Source organism: Lagenorhynchus albirostris, chromosome 7 (assembly GCF_949774975.1).
Source record: "Lagenorhynchus albirostris chromosome 7, mLagAlb1.1, whole genome shotgun sequence".
NCBI lineage: Eukaryota > Metazoa > Chordata > Mammalia > Artiodactyla > Delphinidae > Lagenorhynchus > Lagenorhynchus albirostris.
In genome coordinates, this window is record NC_083101.1 from 42,315,512 (window position 1) to 42,333,088 (window position 17,577).

Here is a 17,577-nt window from a genome sequence, read left to right on the forward strand (position 1 = left end):
CTTCACTTTGAATTTGCTGCATTTATACAATAGAATCAAAGTGTGAGTATTAAATTTGTGAGTAAAATTTACCTGGGAGGGTTGGCCAGTCTTGGAAGATGGTACCAAGAATCAAAATGGGTCCCTATTAATTGAAGTAGTATTCAGAAATTCAGAATTAGGTTTAGATGGATGAAAGTTGAGTGTAGTCAAAGCCAGGTGGAGACATTTTTAGAGTGCGGGCAGTGAAAGTTAATTATCCTGGATTTGGGCAGCCATGACTGTGGAAGTATTGCCAAACCAAAATTGGGCAGCTGAAGGCTGGGCTCGAGCTCTAGTGTTGCCAGTTACCAGCCGTGTCATCTTAGCTCAGATGCCTCACCTTTCCAAGGCCTTTTCTTTTCCACGAAATGAGGGGAAAAAAATCTGTCTCATAGAGTTTTGAAAGGATAAAATGACAGTGTATTTAAAAGTGGCAAAGTATAAAGGGTTGAACACAAATTTCTTTTGGTTCCTTTATAAGAGAGAGGATATTTAGGTGGTGGAGATGACTGACTGTTTCCTCTGTCAGGATTGGAGATCAGTCTTAAAGTGTGTGTTGCGGGGAGACAGGTAGGCTCATGTGTACATACTCTGGGGGACAAGTATTAGATTTATTAGTACTTTTGGGGACGGGTCAGGAGTGAGCCCCGGATTCTGGTTTTGGGCTCTGTCATCATGAGTGGCTTCCAGAAGAGTGTTATAAGAGTGAATTAGTGACTAGAAAAAAAGCAGCAAGATTCATAGAGAAAGGGCAGAAGAAGAAGAGAGGGTACTTCCATTCCCTTGCCTTCCTGTTCCTTCATTTATTAAGCTGCCCATGCTTTCCTTTGGCTATTTCTACCTGTCAGGGTCTCAGCAGGAAACAGATGGCGTACTCCAGCTAGGTGACTGAGAAGAGTCTTGTTCAGGGACTGTTTAAAAGGTGCTGACCAGGTTAGGTAACCAGTGAGGGCTAATGAGTGCAGTAACCAGGGGCCAGCGAGGTGAGGGAGCAGGTACAGTCACCCAGAGGGGGCCACCCAGCAGGAGCTGTGGCCTTTTGAAGGGGACACAGCATATCTGTGGTTCCCTTGCAGGGAGCAAACTGGGGAAATAGATACACCTTCCTCATTCTCTTGCTCTCTGGTCTCCTCCTGGTGTCTCCTATGGACTAAACCCAGGAAGACCGAGCACAAGAGAGCTGTTGATGTGAAATCCTTCCCAGTCAGCCTCCCGGGGCACCAAGCAAGACAGTAAAATGGAGAGAGAGGATCCCTGGGTGTATCTGAGGCAACAGGAACATGTCTTACTTTGGAGTTGATTTTTGGATTCTTTTTTGTTTCCTCCTAATCTCTCCCCATTTCATTCTTCTTGGGTCCCGTATTCCACCTATAATCGGAGTCTTCATTAGGGTGATGTCTAGGGGCTTAATTAGTGTAGATCCCAAGAGGGGCTAAGCGTTGATTGCTTTTGCCCAACACGACTTAAGTGACACACAAGCCAGTGTGGTTTAAGATTTCTTCTTTTACTTTCTTGATTTTATTTTGAGAGGGCAAGTATATAAAAGCCTCTCAGCTAGAAGGAGGCCTCTTGCTCGATTCTCTTTCCTTTTCTTTTCATACCATTAACCTCACATATTAAGATTTCTTCTTGTTTTTGGTGTGGAAAAAACTGGCAGAGATTCTGATTTGATGATTATGTCTCTAGTTGGGCCCTCAGAGCAAGCTGTTGGTTCTGGGATAAGGATAATAAACAGAGAAGCGATTTAGGTCTTTTGCTTCCATACTTTGAATTGCTCAGAAAGTAAATATACTGGTTTCTTTCTATAAATTGTTGACTAGTAATGAGAAACAATTTTGTAGCTTTTAAAATACTTTCTGGGTTTTTTTTCCCCAGTATTCATGGATGGGATTATAAGAAGTTCATTTTTAACTCCTTGGAATTAATCTTGTTAAAATGGGTTGATAGCATTCACATTGCAGTGTTAACTTCATACTTCAGGGAATTCCGGGTCACTTTATTAAAAGTCATATGAAAAGGATAAAGGAATCGGTGACCACTGGACAGTGGGGACAGAAATCATCTTTCACTGTAACTGTGTGAGGCTTCTGTGTTTACCAAGACATCTGTAGTCATTTAAGAGTGCTTCTATGAAAGCTGTAATACTTATTTGAATTTTCCATGATTGTTTATAAAGATAATGAAATCCAACCACCAGAAAAACCAAACAAAATTAGGACAGATGTTGTATTCCTAGTTTTTAGTTCTCCTTTTACACCTTTTTGTTGCTGTTGTTGTTGTTTTAATGCCTTGTTGATAGGAAATGGCAGTGAGGACGCTGTAGTCATCCTGTGTGTTATTATTATATTCTTCCATGTTTAATATCCAAAAAACGTTTAATTTTTTCCCCACATTGTTAGGAGAAGACAAAGACATTTATTGTTTTGGAAATTTCAAGGAAATTTGAAAGTGAGTGGGAGATACTCAGAAATGAAGTTACATACTCCCCAAACCACTTACATTTTAAAAAATGAAGTTTTTAGATTCACAGTTTCAGATTCACTATAGAAGAAATATGTTGTCGTTCAGTGAAATGATCTCATGTTTCCATTTTTCCTCCTCCCCACAGGCGTTTGTAGCTTTGTTATGGATTATCTTCAGGCTTATGGTAACTGAAAAGGAATATTGAAGAAGGGAAAAATGAGAACACAAAAGAAAACAATCCAGTAACAGTAAATTTCTGTGTCATAGTTAAGAGTAGGCAGAAGGAAGGAGAGTCACTGTGTCTTCTCTGGATTCAGTGGTTCCTTGGCATAACTCAGGTGACCAAAGCCCCCGGAAATAAATACAGTTGATACTTGCTGTCCTGAAAAATGCTAATTCTTATCTGGGTACTGTGTTCTCCACATACCCCATTTTAAAATAAGAGAAAATGTCTAGAAATTTTCAGGCATTTTTGTCTTACCACACTCTGATCAGCGTTTGTGTGAGTGCATTGTCATTTTCAGATCCAAATCCTGGCTAAATATCCCAGCCTCCTGGAATCATTTCAGACATTCTCCAGGGAAGAGAGCTTTATCAAGTGTTCATTCTGTTCAAACGGTGCTATTTTTATTGTGTTTCATATAAGATACGTGGTTACAAATCACTATCAAAATTCCATGCTGAGCGGCTTCCAAAGAGGTGACAGTGTTTTGTTCTTTTAAAGCTCATCTGCCTCTGAAATGGACTGTCACTCCTCTAATTTTGCTGAGTGCTCTCCATAGGTGGCATTTCCCCCTCTGGTGATGCCCCTCTCAGCAGGCCCTTGGAGATGTCACGTCCAAGGCCTGTTCCTAGTTTAGTTGTCTGGGAGACTGTGAGAAGGTCTCATGGTCTGATGAGCTGCTGTTGTTTCTCTTTCAGGGACAGGAGAGAGTGGCAAGAGTACGTTTATCAAGCAGATGAGAATCATCCACGGGTCGGGCTACTCTGATGAAGACAAAAGGGGCTTCACCAAGCTGGTGTATCAGAACATCTTCACGGCCATGCAGGCTATGATCAGAGCCATGGACACGCTCAAGATCCCCTACAAGTACGAGCACAATAAGGTAGGCGGAGCTCCTCCTGGGAAGAGCTGGGATGTGTGGTGGCTTTTTTAATGGACGTTTTCCATCTCATCCTACATGGGGCTTTCAGTGGCTCAACAAGTTGTTTATAACTGGTTTTTTTCCTTAAGTCTTTAAAGTTATAGCTATAAAAAATTGGAGTTGTATTCTTAGTGATACCACCGAAGGACGTTTGGATATTCAACAATAGATACATGGATGTTTAAAATGTAGGGGCACACATTACCTTAAGAAGACAGTTTGTCAGTTCAAGACAAATTGACCCAAGCGAGGGGATTCAGATGAGAAGCAGTGGCCTTGCTTCAACCTCCCACTCTTTGTACTCCCTTGAAAAAAGAACAAAAACAGCTTAAGACCATTCTGTCCAGTTTAATTTTGGATTTCGTGACTTCCTTTCAGTAGTACCACAGGCTTAATTTTATTTGAAAATAGGCCCATCTGTCACTTCCAGTAACCTTTCAAACGTTTCTCTGGAGTTGTATTAGAGTAATGGAAACTTCTAAAATCACTTGAGAAAGGGTTAGGGGAAAAAAAAAATTAATTTTTAGCTTTTTAGAAAACAAGCAAACTTTCCCAATATTCAGCATTTTTTCTTACTTGAAATAGAAAAAAAAAATCTTTTTTTTTATTCAGGTGAAAACAATTGCTGTAATTAATCACCCTCCAAATATTATAGCTACATAATGCCCAACAAGGTTGGTGCATCTGAGGGTATCTCCAGGTTTGAGTTTATGCTGGGAGTCTATAAGGGAAGCAGAATCTATTTGGAATTTGTAGAAATGTCTTCCTGTTAATCAATCAGTATGTCTACTGATGGATGTAGTCTTTGTTCCTTACAACTTGTAGATGCTGATCTTATAATAAGTTGGTAAAACCTCACCTTTTGTTTACAAAACATTACCTTTGCACCTACATTTATTTTAGGACCTTTAGTCAGAACTTGCATTCTCTCAGTACTCTTGATAATCTACTCTTGAGGATATTTCCATATACCAGTATCAATGAGTACTAGGAAGAAGTTGGCATGCCCAGTGTGACTCATTAACTGAGATGTAACTCACAAACATGAATCATAGGTAAAATAAAGCAGTTCTCTGTACCTCCGCTTCTGCTACCATTCAGAAGCTTCTCAATATTCAGATCATTTTCAAATCGGGCATTTCTTTTTGGGGGGTGGTTCTCTGAAATCAACTGGCTGCTTCTTATCTAGTTGATACCTTCACAGTTAGTTTTCTGATGGCAACGAGAGTCTCTCCACAAATAACCCTCCCTGCTTTTACTCTCAAGAGTGAAAAGATCTGGGTAGGTTCATGGGAATATGGTACCTGAGTCAAATGAGGCTGCCTGGATATGGAAGCAGTCTGAATTTAAAAGGATCAGGGTCCCCCCCCCTCCCCCAGCCCACCCCCTAAGAAATCTCAGTGTAACGAGTTTCTGAAATAGGTGGCATGCTTGTTTTGTTGGAATTGTAAGACTATTTTGTAGAAGGAATTTTTTTAAATGCCAGTGACTTTTCCAATCTACAGTTGGTTGATAACATGATGATCTGATGAATTCTGTCTGAGTTACCACATGTGTGGTGTAATTGATGTTTGTTTGTATATTTTACATATATACATACATATTGCCAGTTTACACATTAAAGTATAATGCCATCTCCTTAATTATACCAAAAATTCATCTCTTTCTTGGTGCTCCAGAAGAATCCTTCAGGATCTTGCCTTGGTGTTAAATTTTCATGTGAAGATCATTCATTGTACAGACACACAGATGTAGAAGATGATGTGGAATTTATGCCCTATTCATAGAACACATTGAAGAATGCTTAATGTGTGTTATTTGAGCTCTTTGTATCAATTCTAGTTAAGCAGACTTTACTGTGTTGGATACCGTTCAGTTAAAAATCAACATCATAAAACATTATAATAATACAGATTTTTCTCAGAGATCATAATTATCCTGTGAAATCTTCCCACATCTCTTGGTTACTTAACATACTGCCTAATATAGTGACTGACATCTGAATTCCTCAATACGTTTAATTCCCTTTAGTTCATAATATAAATTACGTTCACATTTGCTCCATTTTCTCTACAACGTGTATGAATTTTAAAGCATCACCCTTTGCTTCCTCCATTAACTTCCTGAGCTCCGCTCCCTCCTTGCCTTTGTTAAAGCTTATTAAGGAAATAATGTCGTCTGTCTCCTTCCCGTTCCACCCAACTGCCGATTCCTCCTCATTCTTCTCTGCTCCCCCTGTGGTACCAAGTGATCCCACCCTCTTGCAGAACCCATACTGGAGTATTGATAGTTGCCTAGCTTGTATTAGTTATGATGATTTGGGTATTGATCTTATTTTCCTGACTAGTTTCTAGGCTCTTTGAAAGTAAATCTTGTGTCAGTTCCATCTTGGAATTATTCATTGTCCCTGGCGTTGTATCTTGTACACAGTAGGTGTTCAAAAGGTACTTGCTTTATGAATAGGTAAATAATTTGTAAGCTTAAACAGCTGAAAGCCTCCCCTCCTGTCCCTCACCATTGTTGAAATGATTATTCAAATCAATAGATAGCTGTTGATACATAAGGGAGTAAATGCAATGGGCTGTCAGAGAGGCAGAGAAGGTTAACCAGGGCTAGGCAGAAATTTGCAGTCCAGAAAGAGGCAAGGGCCGAGCTGAGGGAGGGGCACTTTGGGGAGGAGGAATGGCTAGAGTAGATGTTCAGAAGAAGGTATGTGCATGCAGTTTATAAATTGGCCAGTTTTACTAGAACAGAATTCCTATAGAGGAGAACTGAAGAAATAAGAACCAAAGGAAAAAAAGGCTTAGAATGTGCTTCTGAAAGCTTTTGAATCCAGGCTAAGAAGTTTGAATTTTTTATTTTCTTATATTTATGATACCTACTTAATAATAATAATATTTTATGTCTTGGTTAGAACTTCCTACAGAAGTTTCTGGTTACAGTATGCTCTAATATTTTATAAATAGTTTAAAGGACTTGGTGTGCATTTTATTAGCAATTACTTGGAGGCAGTGTGTTGTGATTTGTATTATTTTGTGACCCTAAAGATATAACATAAATAACCATTTGGTTTATTAAAAAGCTTCTTTGCACCTACTGCCACATTGGCCATAATCTACGGTAGTAGCATTAATAAAAACAAACATTTTCCAGTATTGTCCAGCCTAACTTTTGTTCTTGCTTCTAAATTCATATATTTTGTAAAGGAGAATGTAGCTTACAGATGATATGGCCCGTTCTTAACTGAGGAATTGTTCACAGTTTTGTTTGCTGTGAAATTGGTCTAGCTAGGGGACTGCCATGCTGAAATACTGGAATTTCTTTTGCTCTTGTGTAAGTGTTACTACATTGAATTGAGAGTCTCACTAGTTAGCTGGGGGCTGGCACAGTGGTCAAGGGGAGTCCAGGCCACAACCTCTGCCCCAGGTAGTGGTGTTGCATAGCATGTCTCTTCAGGGCCCTTACTCAGTGTTCCAGGGATCTTCATTTCCAGGGGAGCTTGTAATAAATTGCAAACTTTTACCAAAAAAACAGATTAATTCCTCCTTGGGCGTGTATCCACTATCCTGTTTTTGGACTTTCTTTCCCAAACAAGTAATATTTATAAGTGAGCTGCTTGAACTCAGCCCAAGTAAGAGAATGTGTTTGAGGACATCTTCTGAACACTGTGAGCTCGGGTTTATTTATTTCTAAATATTACTTTGCCTTTTTCCTAAACACAAGTGTTTGATAGCTGATGTTGAAAGGGATCAAATATTTGTTGCTTAGTCAAATCAAAAGATCCATTTAAGGCTCCACTAGGTGCAAGGCATTCAATGATGAGACAGATTACTCTGTCATTTCTTACTTTCCAAAAGGTACACTTTTCATCACTATTATTTTATGCTTTCCTGTCTTATACAGGCATACTCTTCTGATTATTCTTTGGGCCTTGAAATCAGCTCAGTAAAATTTCTATGTTAACATGATAAGAACTGTCTTGAGTTACAGCTTGGGGAAATAGATCACAAGCTTTTGAACTCCTGGTTTTTATGTACTTACTTCCTGTATCTGGTAGTTGGCATTCTTCCTGCTTTGCTTGTTGTTGTTGTTTCATATACACATGCCTTACTTTTTTATTCGATTGCAGATTACCTTACAGTGAGCAAGCTTCTTGTTTTATAATTTGTTATCTCCCCCACAAGAAGCCAGGAATGTTGTAGGAGCTTTTGTTCACTGAGTGAATCACTCCAGTTAGCAGGTCCTGGTGTCCCTTTACTGTTGGCTTATCATTTCTGTGAACTGTGAAATCCAGGTATTACAGCAGTTTCAACGTATTGAAAGGCCTTTGCTCCCTTTGCGAATCCCAGGAAGAGAAAAGAATCTGATGAATCTTCAAGACAGTTATTGAGTAGAACTCAGCCACATGCTAATGTTCGGTAGACACTGTCCCCTCTTCTAGCTTTTACTGTTAGACCCATAAGTCCTGATGACCAGGGCTCTTTTAGCACCTAGGCTGCAGCTGCCTTTGACCAGCCAGCCAGCAATTTCCAGGCCCGACTCCTGTGTTCCCCTCTCTCCTGGGGGTGGAGAGGTTGAGGGGACATGTTGCAACAGATACTTCTGGTCCTCCCAGAACCTTTCCAGGAAAGGACGTGTCACGGGGAGAGTACCTGGTTAAGCACATTTACAGCCTTCTGAACTTTCTCTGCTTCCTGAGAAATCTAAGCTCCCAGAAGCCATTTTTCAAAAGACAAATGTAGCCAAGATTCTGGAGGACTTGCCAACTTGTTCCTGCCTTTGATCAGTTGAACAAGAAAATTACTGTACTACATTTTTCAACATGAGGTAATTTTCTAAGAGACTGATTTCAATTTAATATTTGTCACCTGTATGATAAGCACATAATAAAGGCAGACCTTAATCAGTATATGTCGGTATCTGTGCCTCTGAAGAGTTGTTGCAGTCAAGGTTCTCTGCTTGCAAGCAACAGAAGCCAACACTGGCTAACTTAAGCGGAAGAAGAATTGATGGGACTGCGAAGTCACTTGGAGAATTGAGGAGAAGCCGAAGGACTAACTCTCGGAAGCCAGGACAGGTCTGTGGAACGCATCTGAGAGAAGCATGAACTCTGACCGTTTCCAGCCTTCTGTCACCCCATTCAGGATTCAAATCCCTGGGAAAACTTGCCTGATTTGTCTAGCCCGGCTTCCGTGCCAGCTTTGTAGACAAGGCTGGGCAATTTGATTGACAGGCCCTGAGGGAAGTCTGGGTACAGTTAGCAGAAGAGGAGGAATGATGCTGGTACAAGTCACAATTATCCACTGCAAAATCATACCATCAATTTAAAAACTAAAATGACACGTGGATTCTCTATAGATGCAAGCCCTCCAGTTTTGCTCAGCATTCGCTAAGCCTGTGCTAAAATACAGTTTCTTTTTCTGGCATTGTTCAGGGTGGGATATCGGGGAAGGTTGGGAGGTTAGTGGTATAGCAACAGTTATAAATGAAGTGAGTAGCTGAGTTTGAGCCAAACCACTGAATAACTGAGTAACCTTGGGATTGTCACATTTCCTCCCTATGCCTAAATTTCTTTACTCTCTAAGCCTGAATTTCCTCATCTGTAGAATGGTACAGATAATAACAAGATATTTCAAGGGCTAAATAGATAATCTATGTGAAAATGTCTTGCAAATGAGAAAAAGAATGTTTGGAAGTTATTACAAGATGAATTTGTCATCATGGAGAGAACAGATACTACTTATCTTCCATCTTTATTAAGACTAAAACAAACAGACAATAGCTTAAACAGCATGACCAGATTTAGGAGGTATCTAAGGAAAACTTTCCTCAGAGTGACAGTCATTGAAATGGGATACCAAGGAGAGAAATCTCCTTATCTGGATGTGTTCAAAAATAGAATGTATTTTTAACATGTGAAATTCTTTAAGGCCATTTTGCTGAAATAAGACCAGGGATGGACTAGACAACCTCTAAAATGCTTTCCAGCACTAGTGTTTTTTCATGCTGATTCTCTGATTCCAAAACCCTAACAAAGAGATGAAGCTGTTGTTAAAGTTATTTGTTATAATTTAAAGCTCCTACCATTTTTGAACATTGTCCATTCCAGAGTACTTATGAGAATTAAAAAAAAAGACAATTAAAAACAGATTTGCTTTGACAGGGGTCTCTAGCCCAGTGGAGATTTTTCTTTCTTTGCATCTCAGTCCCATAAGTGATTACAATATTTATGTCTGTGTACTTTTTTAAAAAAAAAAAACAGTGTTCAAACTTCAAAATCAGCTGCAGGTTTTGTGGGTGTTAGTAACGATAGTTATTTTAATTGGGTTGTTGGCTTCTGGCCACCAAAGACAGCCTGTACTTTTTCACAGGGAAACTTTCTACTCCTGCTTCTACAAATCTTTGAGAGTTTTCTTTCTAATAAATAGTCTAAAGGAATCTAGAGACTTTTCATGACCCACTTGATGTGTCAATCACCTCTTTTTCAGGTTGGTTTACCCCTTTTTCCTTTCTCTCTAGGACTCTTGCTGGGGAGTTGATCAACACGGATTCTCTAGTAACCTGTATCAGCTTTCAAAATCCCTTTGTGTACTTTCTTTTCTCTTTTAATGTCTTGCAAATATGTCCTAGCCATGTTTTCTCCTCACTTTATCCTTGTTCCACTGTAGTTCTTTATTCTTTTTATACCCATGTCAGCCATATAAAAATAGAAGATGAATTTTGTAATCCCCTTTTCTTGACTAAAATTAATCCATAATCCCAAGGCATGCCATCTCATTTATGCAGGATGAGTTATCTTGAGTTCATGTTCATCAGAGGAGAACTCTGAAGCAAGGAAAGACTTGAGCAATAGACGGAGGCTGATTTCTTTTCTTTTTTTGGTAATTTTTGTATACAGAAAAGTGTGCACATCATTAGTATTGTCCATGTATTTTTCCATTGTGAACACATTTGCATACAGACCTGTTCATCCAGATTAGCATGACCAGGAATTCAGAAGCCTCCTTGTGCTTCCTTCAAAATACTCCCAACCCCGAGGGGGCACTACCATCCTGCCTTCTAATAACATAGATTAGTTTTTGAACTTTGTATGAATAGAAGCATACAGTATAATAGTCCTTTGTGTCTGGTTTATTTCACTCAACATTACACTTGTGGAATTCACCTATGTTGTTACTTCCTTTATTCACTTATTCTAATTGCTGTTTAATAGCAGTGCCCCATAGAACTTTATGAAAGTGGTTTATGTCTGTACAATATGGTAGCTATTTGCCACATGTGATGACTATTGAGCACACGAAACGTGGCCAGTGTGACGGAGGGACTGAATTTTTACTTCACTTAATCTTTTAAATTTATATTTACATGTGACTAGTGGCTACTGTATTGGACAGCACAGTTGTATAATATTCCATTTTATGAATACGCTACAGTTTGTTTATATATCCTGTTGTTAATAGAAATTTGGATGTTTCTGGCTATTACAAATAATGCCAATATAAACATTCCTGTACCTGTCTTTTGGTGAACATAAGCATGTATTTCTTTGGGTTACGTACCTAGAATTTGGAATTGCTGAGTCAGAAGGTATACATCTGGTCAGTTTCAGTACGTGGATACTACCAAAGAGTCTTCCAGAATAATTGTACCAATTTACACTTCCACCAGTTACCTTTGAGAGTTCTAGTTGCCCCATATCCTTGAAGACATTTGGTATCTTATTAGTCTTTTTATTTATTCTGGTGTGATAGTAGTGTCACACTGTTGTATTTCTTTGATAAGTAGGCATGTTGAGCACCTTTTCATATATTTATCAGCCATTGGTTATCTTTTTAAAAATACTTCTTCCCTTTTTTTTTCCTATTGGGTTGTCTGATTTCTTACTGTTTCCTAGGAGCTCTTCATGTATTAAGGAATCTCAGTTGAGTAAGTGTATTGCAGATATCGTCTCTACTTTGTGGCTTGCTTTTTATTTTCTTTATAGTTCTTTAAGTGAAAAGAAGTTCTTAACTGTAATATAGTCCAGTTTATCATTTTTTTACCCTTTTGATCCTTTTAAAGTAATCTTTGCCTGCTTTAAGGTTGTTTAAATAATCTGCAGGTTTTTCTTCTAAATTCTTTGTTCTGTTTTTTACGTTCAGATCTACAATCCATTTCAGATGGACTGTAGAGTATGGTGTGATGTGTGGGGGGGTCAGGTTTTATTTTTTTCATACGGGTATATAATTAACTCATTTACTGAAAAGACCGTCCTTTGCCCAGTGGAACGCAGTGTCTGTCGTCTTTCATTTTGTCACTCAACAAATATTTACTAAACATTTCCTATATGAAAGTCAACATAAACCAATTTGGCTGTTTTTAAAAAAGAAAAGAGCAAATGCTCTAAGGAACATTACTGATTAGTCCAAATACACGTGAGAGCTCTGCTAAAGCATTCTCCCTCTAAATCCCTTTCAGCTGCTCAGAGCTTGGACGTCCATGGACTGACAGCCACCATATAAAATACATGTGGCATAGTTTAACACATTTTAGTAGGAAGTTGTGAATCTGGTCATTTGGCTGTTCTTAGTTAACTCCTGGCAAAGCATCACATACATACTTTCCTTCTTCTTTTAAACCACGTAATGCATGATTTTCCCCTTTAATTTTAAAACAATGCATCTATTTTCAATTAGAGAGTCAGAATCTATTTGTTGGAACCAAAGAAAGTGAATGCCTAATGGAGTCTGAAGGGATCTAGTGAGAATATGAGACATGCTAGCATTTTTCTTCCTCATTCTCACACCACTGAAGAAATAATTTCAGTTCCGGACTTTTTGCTGTTGTTGACATTTGGGGTGGGGCTTGCTTAGGGTTTAGCAAAGTGGCAGTTTTGCTTATCTTGGTCACATATATCAAAGCCTAAAATCTTCTTGTTTCTTGTACTGTATTCTTCACCGTATTGTTTACCCCAAATCACTTATACTTGCTACATAACTGTGCTTTTAAATAGCATACTGTTAATATACTATGATTTTCATGAATATATGTGCGTGTATCCAAACATGAACATACATCCTCAAGGAAATGTATTGATACTTAAAAAAAAAAATGACATTTTTTTGTCACGTTATATTGTGACACTTTCCTCTCAAGGGGTTAAAAAATTCTCCACTTAAAGCTATGATCACTAGTTTTGATTGATTCGTTGTAAACCTATACTTTGAACACATTTATTTTCCTGATTTTATGTTTCTTAAAGTGAATTTGCTAAGAAGGTAACCTTTAAGTTGTTGCCACCACTACTTTTTAAGATGATTTTGCAGTTTTCTTACAATCTTGTGTTATTTGTTTAAAATGAAAAATGACTTAGAAAGGACTGGCATTACCAGCGTATATCAAGTAACTTTGATACCACTGTTGAGATGTATAAGATTATAGATTGGTTGGTAGGTTATCTGCTTCTTTCAATGTACGCACATCCTCTGTGGTAAAAAGCATAATGGTTTTGAGCTAAAAAGCAGGCTGTCCTGACTGTAGTAGACATTGGCCTGTCTGGGAGGTGGTGAACAGTTCTTGAAATGGTGGCTCTGTGGTAGGAGTTTGGCTGTTCAGGTCATCGTTCTCCTCATGTATTTTGGAGGCACTAGCCTGATCTTCTCCCTCAGGCTGTGCTCATGGCAAAGGGATAAGGGTGTATAGCTGTTTGGTTAGACCGCACTGCAGCCAAACCCTCGCTAAAGTTGGGTGCTAAAATACTTTTGGATTCAGTAATCCTTCAATTGACCTTGATCCTATATTCCATATTGTAATGGAAAATTTAGTGTTAGCAGTGCTTGTCAGAGTTTTAGGAATTTTGGCTTTAGCAGGGCCAAGTGCAATGCCAGTGAGATATTTGGCCAAGAATTTGATATTGGCATAAAATGGCCAATACCATATACTTTGCTGATGGTCAGTGTACATGTCGAGTGGTGTGTGCCCAGCCATGGGGGAGAAGGGCGGCCTGAAGGAAGCGTTGTCTTTTTCTTTGTGCAATGACACTATCATTTTGCCAAATGCTATATGAAGATGAGGTGCCTTCTAATTTGCATATAGCTGCCATATAGTCCGATGGCAGCTTTGGATCATCCAGAATGAATATGAGGTTAGGGATGGTGATTTTATATTCTAGAACAGTGCGTCTCAAACTTTAAAGTGTGTGCAAACCACATAGAGATCTTGTTAAACTGTGGATTGTATTTCAGAGTGTCTGGGGAAGGCCCAAGATTCTACATTCCTCACAAGCTCCCAGGTGATATTGAAGTTGCCTGAAGTAGAGCCATCTTTGAAATAACTGACTGTACCACTAGAGGCAATATGAAATCATCAATGGGCTAACTTTTGAGTAAAGATCCCAGAACTGATACATCTATGGGATTTCAGCCGAAGGATATTCAGCAAGTTACAGACTTTCTAAGCTATGTCTTCCTTATCTGAAAAGTGAGGATGATAATGTTACCCACTTTGTATAGTCGATGTGGGCATTAATGAGAGAACATAAAGGTTCATTCACGTTTTTCCATTAGATATTATGGAAAAACTGAGAACAAACTTTTTTTTTTTTTTTCCCTCCCGTTGCGGAGCACAGGCTCCGGACGCGCAGGCTCAATGGCCATGGCTCACGGGCCCAGCCGCTCCACGGCGTGTGGGATCTTCCCGGACCGGGGCACAAACTCGCGTCCCCTGCATCGGCAGGCAGATTCTCAGCCACTGTGCCACCAGGGAAGCCCGAGAACAAACTTTTTTGATGCAAACCCAATTGATGCAAAACTTTCAGGATGGTAACATCAGTATAGTAGTGCCCACTAAATGGTTGTTGTCAAATTCTTCTCAGAAAGTTCTGGGTAAGGGGAAACATATGGGCCTTTGGATAAACTGCAGAATGTGTAAGAATAAATTGCTGATTGTTTGAAGATGTTGAAGAGGCTATGACACAACAATGAGACGTGAGTCATTATCAGGTACACCAGTGGTTTCCAGGAAGTGGTGGCCTAGACTGTGATAAGACCTAGGACAGCTGGTCTAGAATGTAAGTAACGGTGGCGACCCGGAAGGGGTTCATGATCCATGTTACTGCTGGTATCGAGGAGCACTGACTCTTTCCTGGTGGTCAAGGTATCTTATTATCTTGACTCCAGGGTGTTTGCAAGTAAGGGGGGGCAGCCAGTCCATTGCGGAAAATGGAAGTGGGTGGGGAGGAAGGAAAAGGGAGAGAAATAACCTTTGCCCAGCAAAACCAACCAACCAGTCGAACAAACAAACCTGGGCCCAACACCATGTCAGGTATTTTATATGCTCAGAAGTGTGAGGTGCAGGTAGTATTCTAATTTCACAAATAAAAAAGTGTTTAAAATGTGTGTCTCAAATCACTCCAGTTGCAAGTTTATGGGCTGGATTTTAAAATCAGAGTTGGGCTTCATAATTTCCAAAAAGCAATGCTGTACTTGACTCCGTAAACACCTTTGGCACCAGGACACACATATTTAAGTCCCTTATGAGAAAGAGCAGCTGGAGTTCTCTGCGGCCACTGCAACCGTCCTGTCCTCCCACCCCCTCTGTCAGGGCCAGAGGCAAGACTGCGCTGCTTACAGCTGTGTCTCAGTACCTAGCACCCTGCCTGACCCGCAGTTGGAAGCAGTAAATATCATAGAATGAATGAACCAAAATCTAATGGAATGGAGCTGATTGTGTGATACTACTATTATCGTGGGCCTTTTAAACTCTTAATTCTTACAACCATCCATCTGACTTCTGTTTCCCGACTATAACTTTTTAATTACCTCTTTATATTTTCGATTAATAGCATGGTTATTTGTTCAGCAGTTAGTTAATTTTAAAAGCTATGCATTTTTCATTTCTCTTAGGGTCAAAGGAAGTATTAGACATGTATTTGCTTATGGGGACTTGCAGTCTCATTAGAGAGAGAGAGAGAAGATACTCAAAGATACTCAACAAAATTACTTAGTTCTCTAATTTTCAGGCAAGAGAAAGATTTCTACATGAAAGCATATATATTTTCCTTTTGTGATTTCCCTTTCTTTGTCCTCCTTCCTGTCATTCTGGGTGGTGCATGTGGTGATACATCTGGCACTATTGGGCATCTGTTTGTTTTCTGACAGTTGCCCAGGGAGAGATCTTTTATGGGAGCCCAGGAAGGTGTCTCAGCTGCTGCGCTCCTGGGCTGCCAATAGGTCTTGATCTAGACTACTATAAATGATGTAAAGATACAACTCTATGGTGAGCTTGGCCACAAATCAAGAAAGTGATTGGAAAGCTTATTCAGCAGAAAAATCACTTGACTATGAATTATAAAGCACATAGTTATAATATGTGAACAGAGCTATAATAGGTGAAATTAAGAAATCTGGTTGAGTGTTTTCATAAGGACCAGATTCTTTCCCCCTCCCCCTTTTCCCAAGTGGAAATACATTGATTTTTATAGAAATAAAGGTAAATGTGCTCATTATAAAAAGAAAATTTAGACAACATATGAAAGCAAAGGAAGAAAGTAAAAATCACTGTGAACATTACGATAGGTAGACATACTAAAATTTAACTATGCACATATAAATGTAGGGTCACTGTCCCTTATCCAAAACTTTGTGGACCAGATTGTTTCTGCATTGAAAGTTTTTTTCTTTTTAGATTTTAGAAACATAATATGAGAAATATACTATATATTTTGTAAAACCCCCATTGAGGTATGGGATAGGCCCCTGTAATCAAATACATTAACATTTCAGCAACAAAGTATACTAATATTTATAATTAATGGAGTAAAGACTCTAAATATTCTTGTAGTAGGTCACGTTTTCCCATAAATGCATCACAAAAAACATCTCTCAGTTCTTGGAACTTTTGAGAATTCAGATTATAGATACGGGAGTGAGGACCTGTATATAAATACTGATTGTTTTTATTGGCTGTACACCACACTTCTTTTCTGACCTGCTTTCTCATTTGTGCCATATTGAACATTTTTGCAGGATAAATTGTTAGAAATGGAATTGCTGGGTCAAAGTGTGTACATATTTTTAAGACTTTTGGTAAAGATTGCTAAACTGGCATCCTGAAAGATCATACCAAATTTCAGTGTAGGGTCTGAGTACGCCTGTTTTTACCACATCCTTGCAAATTCTGCATTGTATTAATGTTTTAAGTTTTGCCAGTCTAATAGGCAAAAGCCTTATTTTAGTTTACCTTTTTCAATACTAATGATGTAGTTCTTTTCCTAAGTGTTTGGCCGTAGAGTTTCTTGTAGATTCATTGCAGAGGTTGGGGCATTTTCAAATCGGAGACGATCATCTTACGATGTTTTCGGAGGTATTAATTATGTATTTCAGGTATGATCGCTTGCAGTGGTTATTTCATTTAAAACGTGAGTGGTGATGTACAGCCAGCATCTCTGTAGGGGTCAGCAAGCTGTAGGCCAAATATGTGTCTAATCCCTGACTGGCTTATTCTCAGATGTGGCTCTGAGAATGTGTCTCATTCTCAGAGTGCCCCCTTGGTTCTTTTAATCTGGACAAGTATGGTAGTGTCTACAGTGAGGACCCTTTCAAGGGTCATTTGGATAGAAATTTCCTGAATACAGAAGAGGTACTGAATGGCATTCACACCTGAAGGGTTTGGTCTGAAATCTCTTTAAGCACATCATCAACCTGTAGGTGAAAATAAATGAGGCTGTGCCCTTTGGCCCTGTGTGCTTACCTCATATGGTTTTCTGACAACTGTAAAGTAGTACAACCACACTTACTCTAACGGAGGAATTTTGATGTTTTTATCCTTTCATTCTGCAGGATCTAAAAAGATTTCCCAAAAGTCTGAGACGGTGTTTCTCAGTTGGTAACCAGGTCCAGAATCACCTGGGGAGCTTAATTACCATGCAGGTACCTGCGCTCAGGCAGTAGAGACCTCATCCAGCAGGTCT

General features: G+C 39.1%; 1 protein-coding gene across 1 annotated transcript in view; it reads left to right on the top strand.

Annotated features, from left to right (window-relative positions):
- The window catches only part of GNAQ (G protein subunit alpha q), a 292,088-nt gene that overhangs the window by 99,394 nt on the left and 175,117 nt on the right, over window positions 1-17,577 (top strand). The window contains exon 2 of the mRNA XM_060154953.1: window positions 3,406-3,590. Coding sequence (XP_060010936.1) covers window positions 3,406-3,590 — 185 coding nt within the window. The remainder of the gene's footprint in view (window positions 1-3,405; window positions 3,591-17,577) is intronic.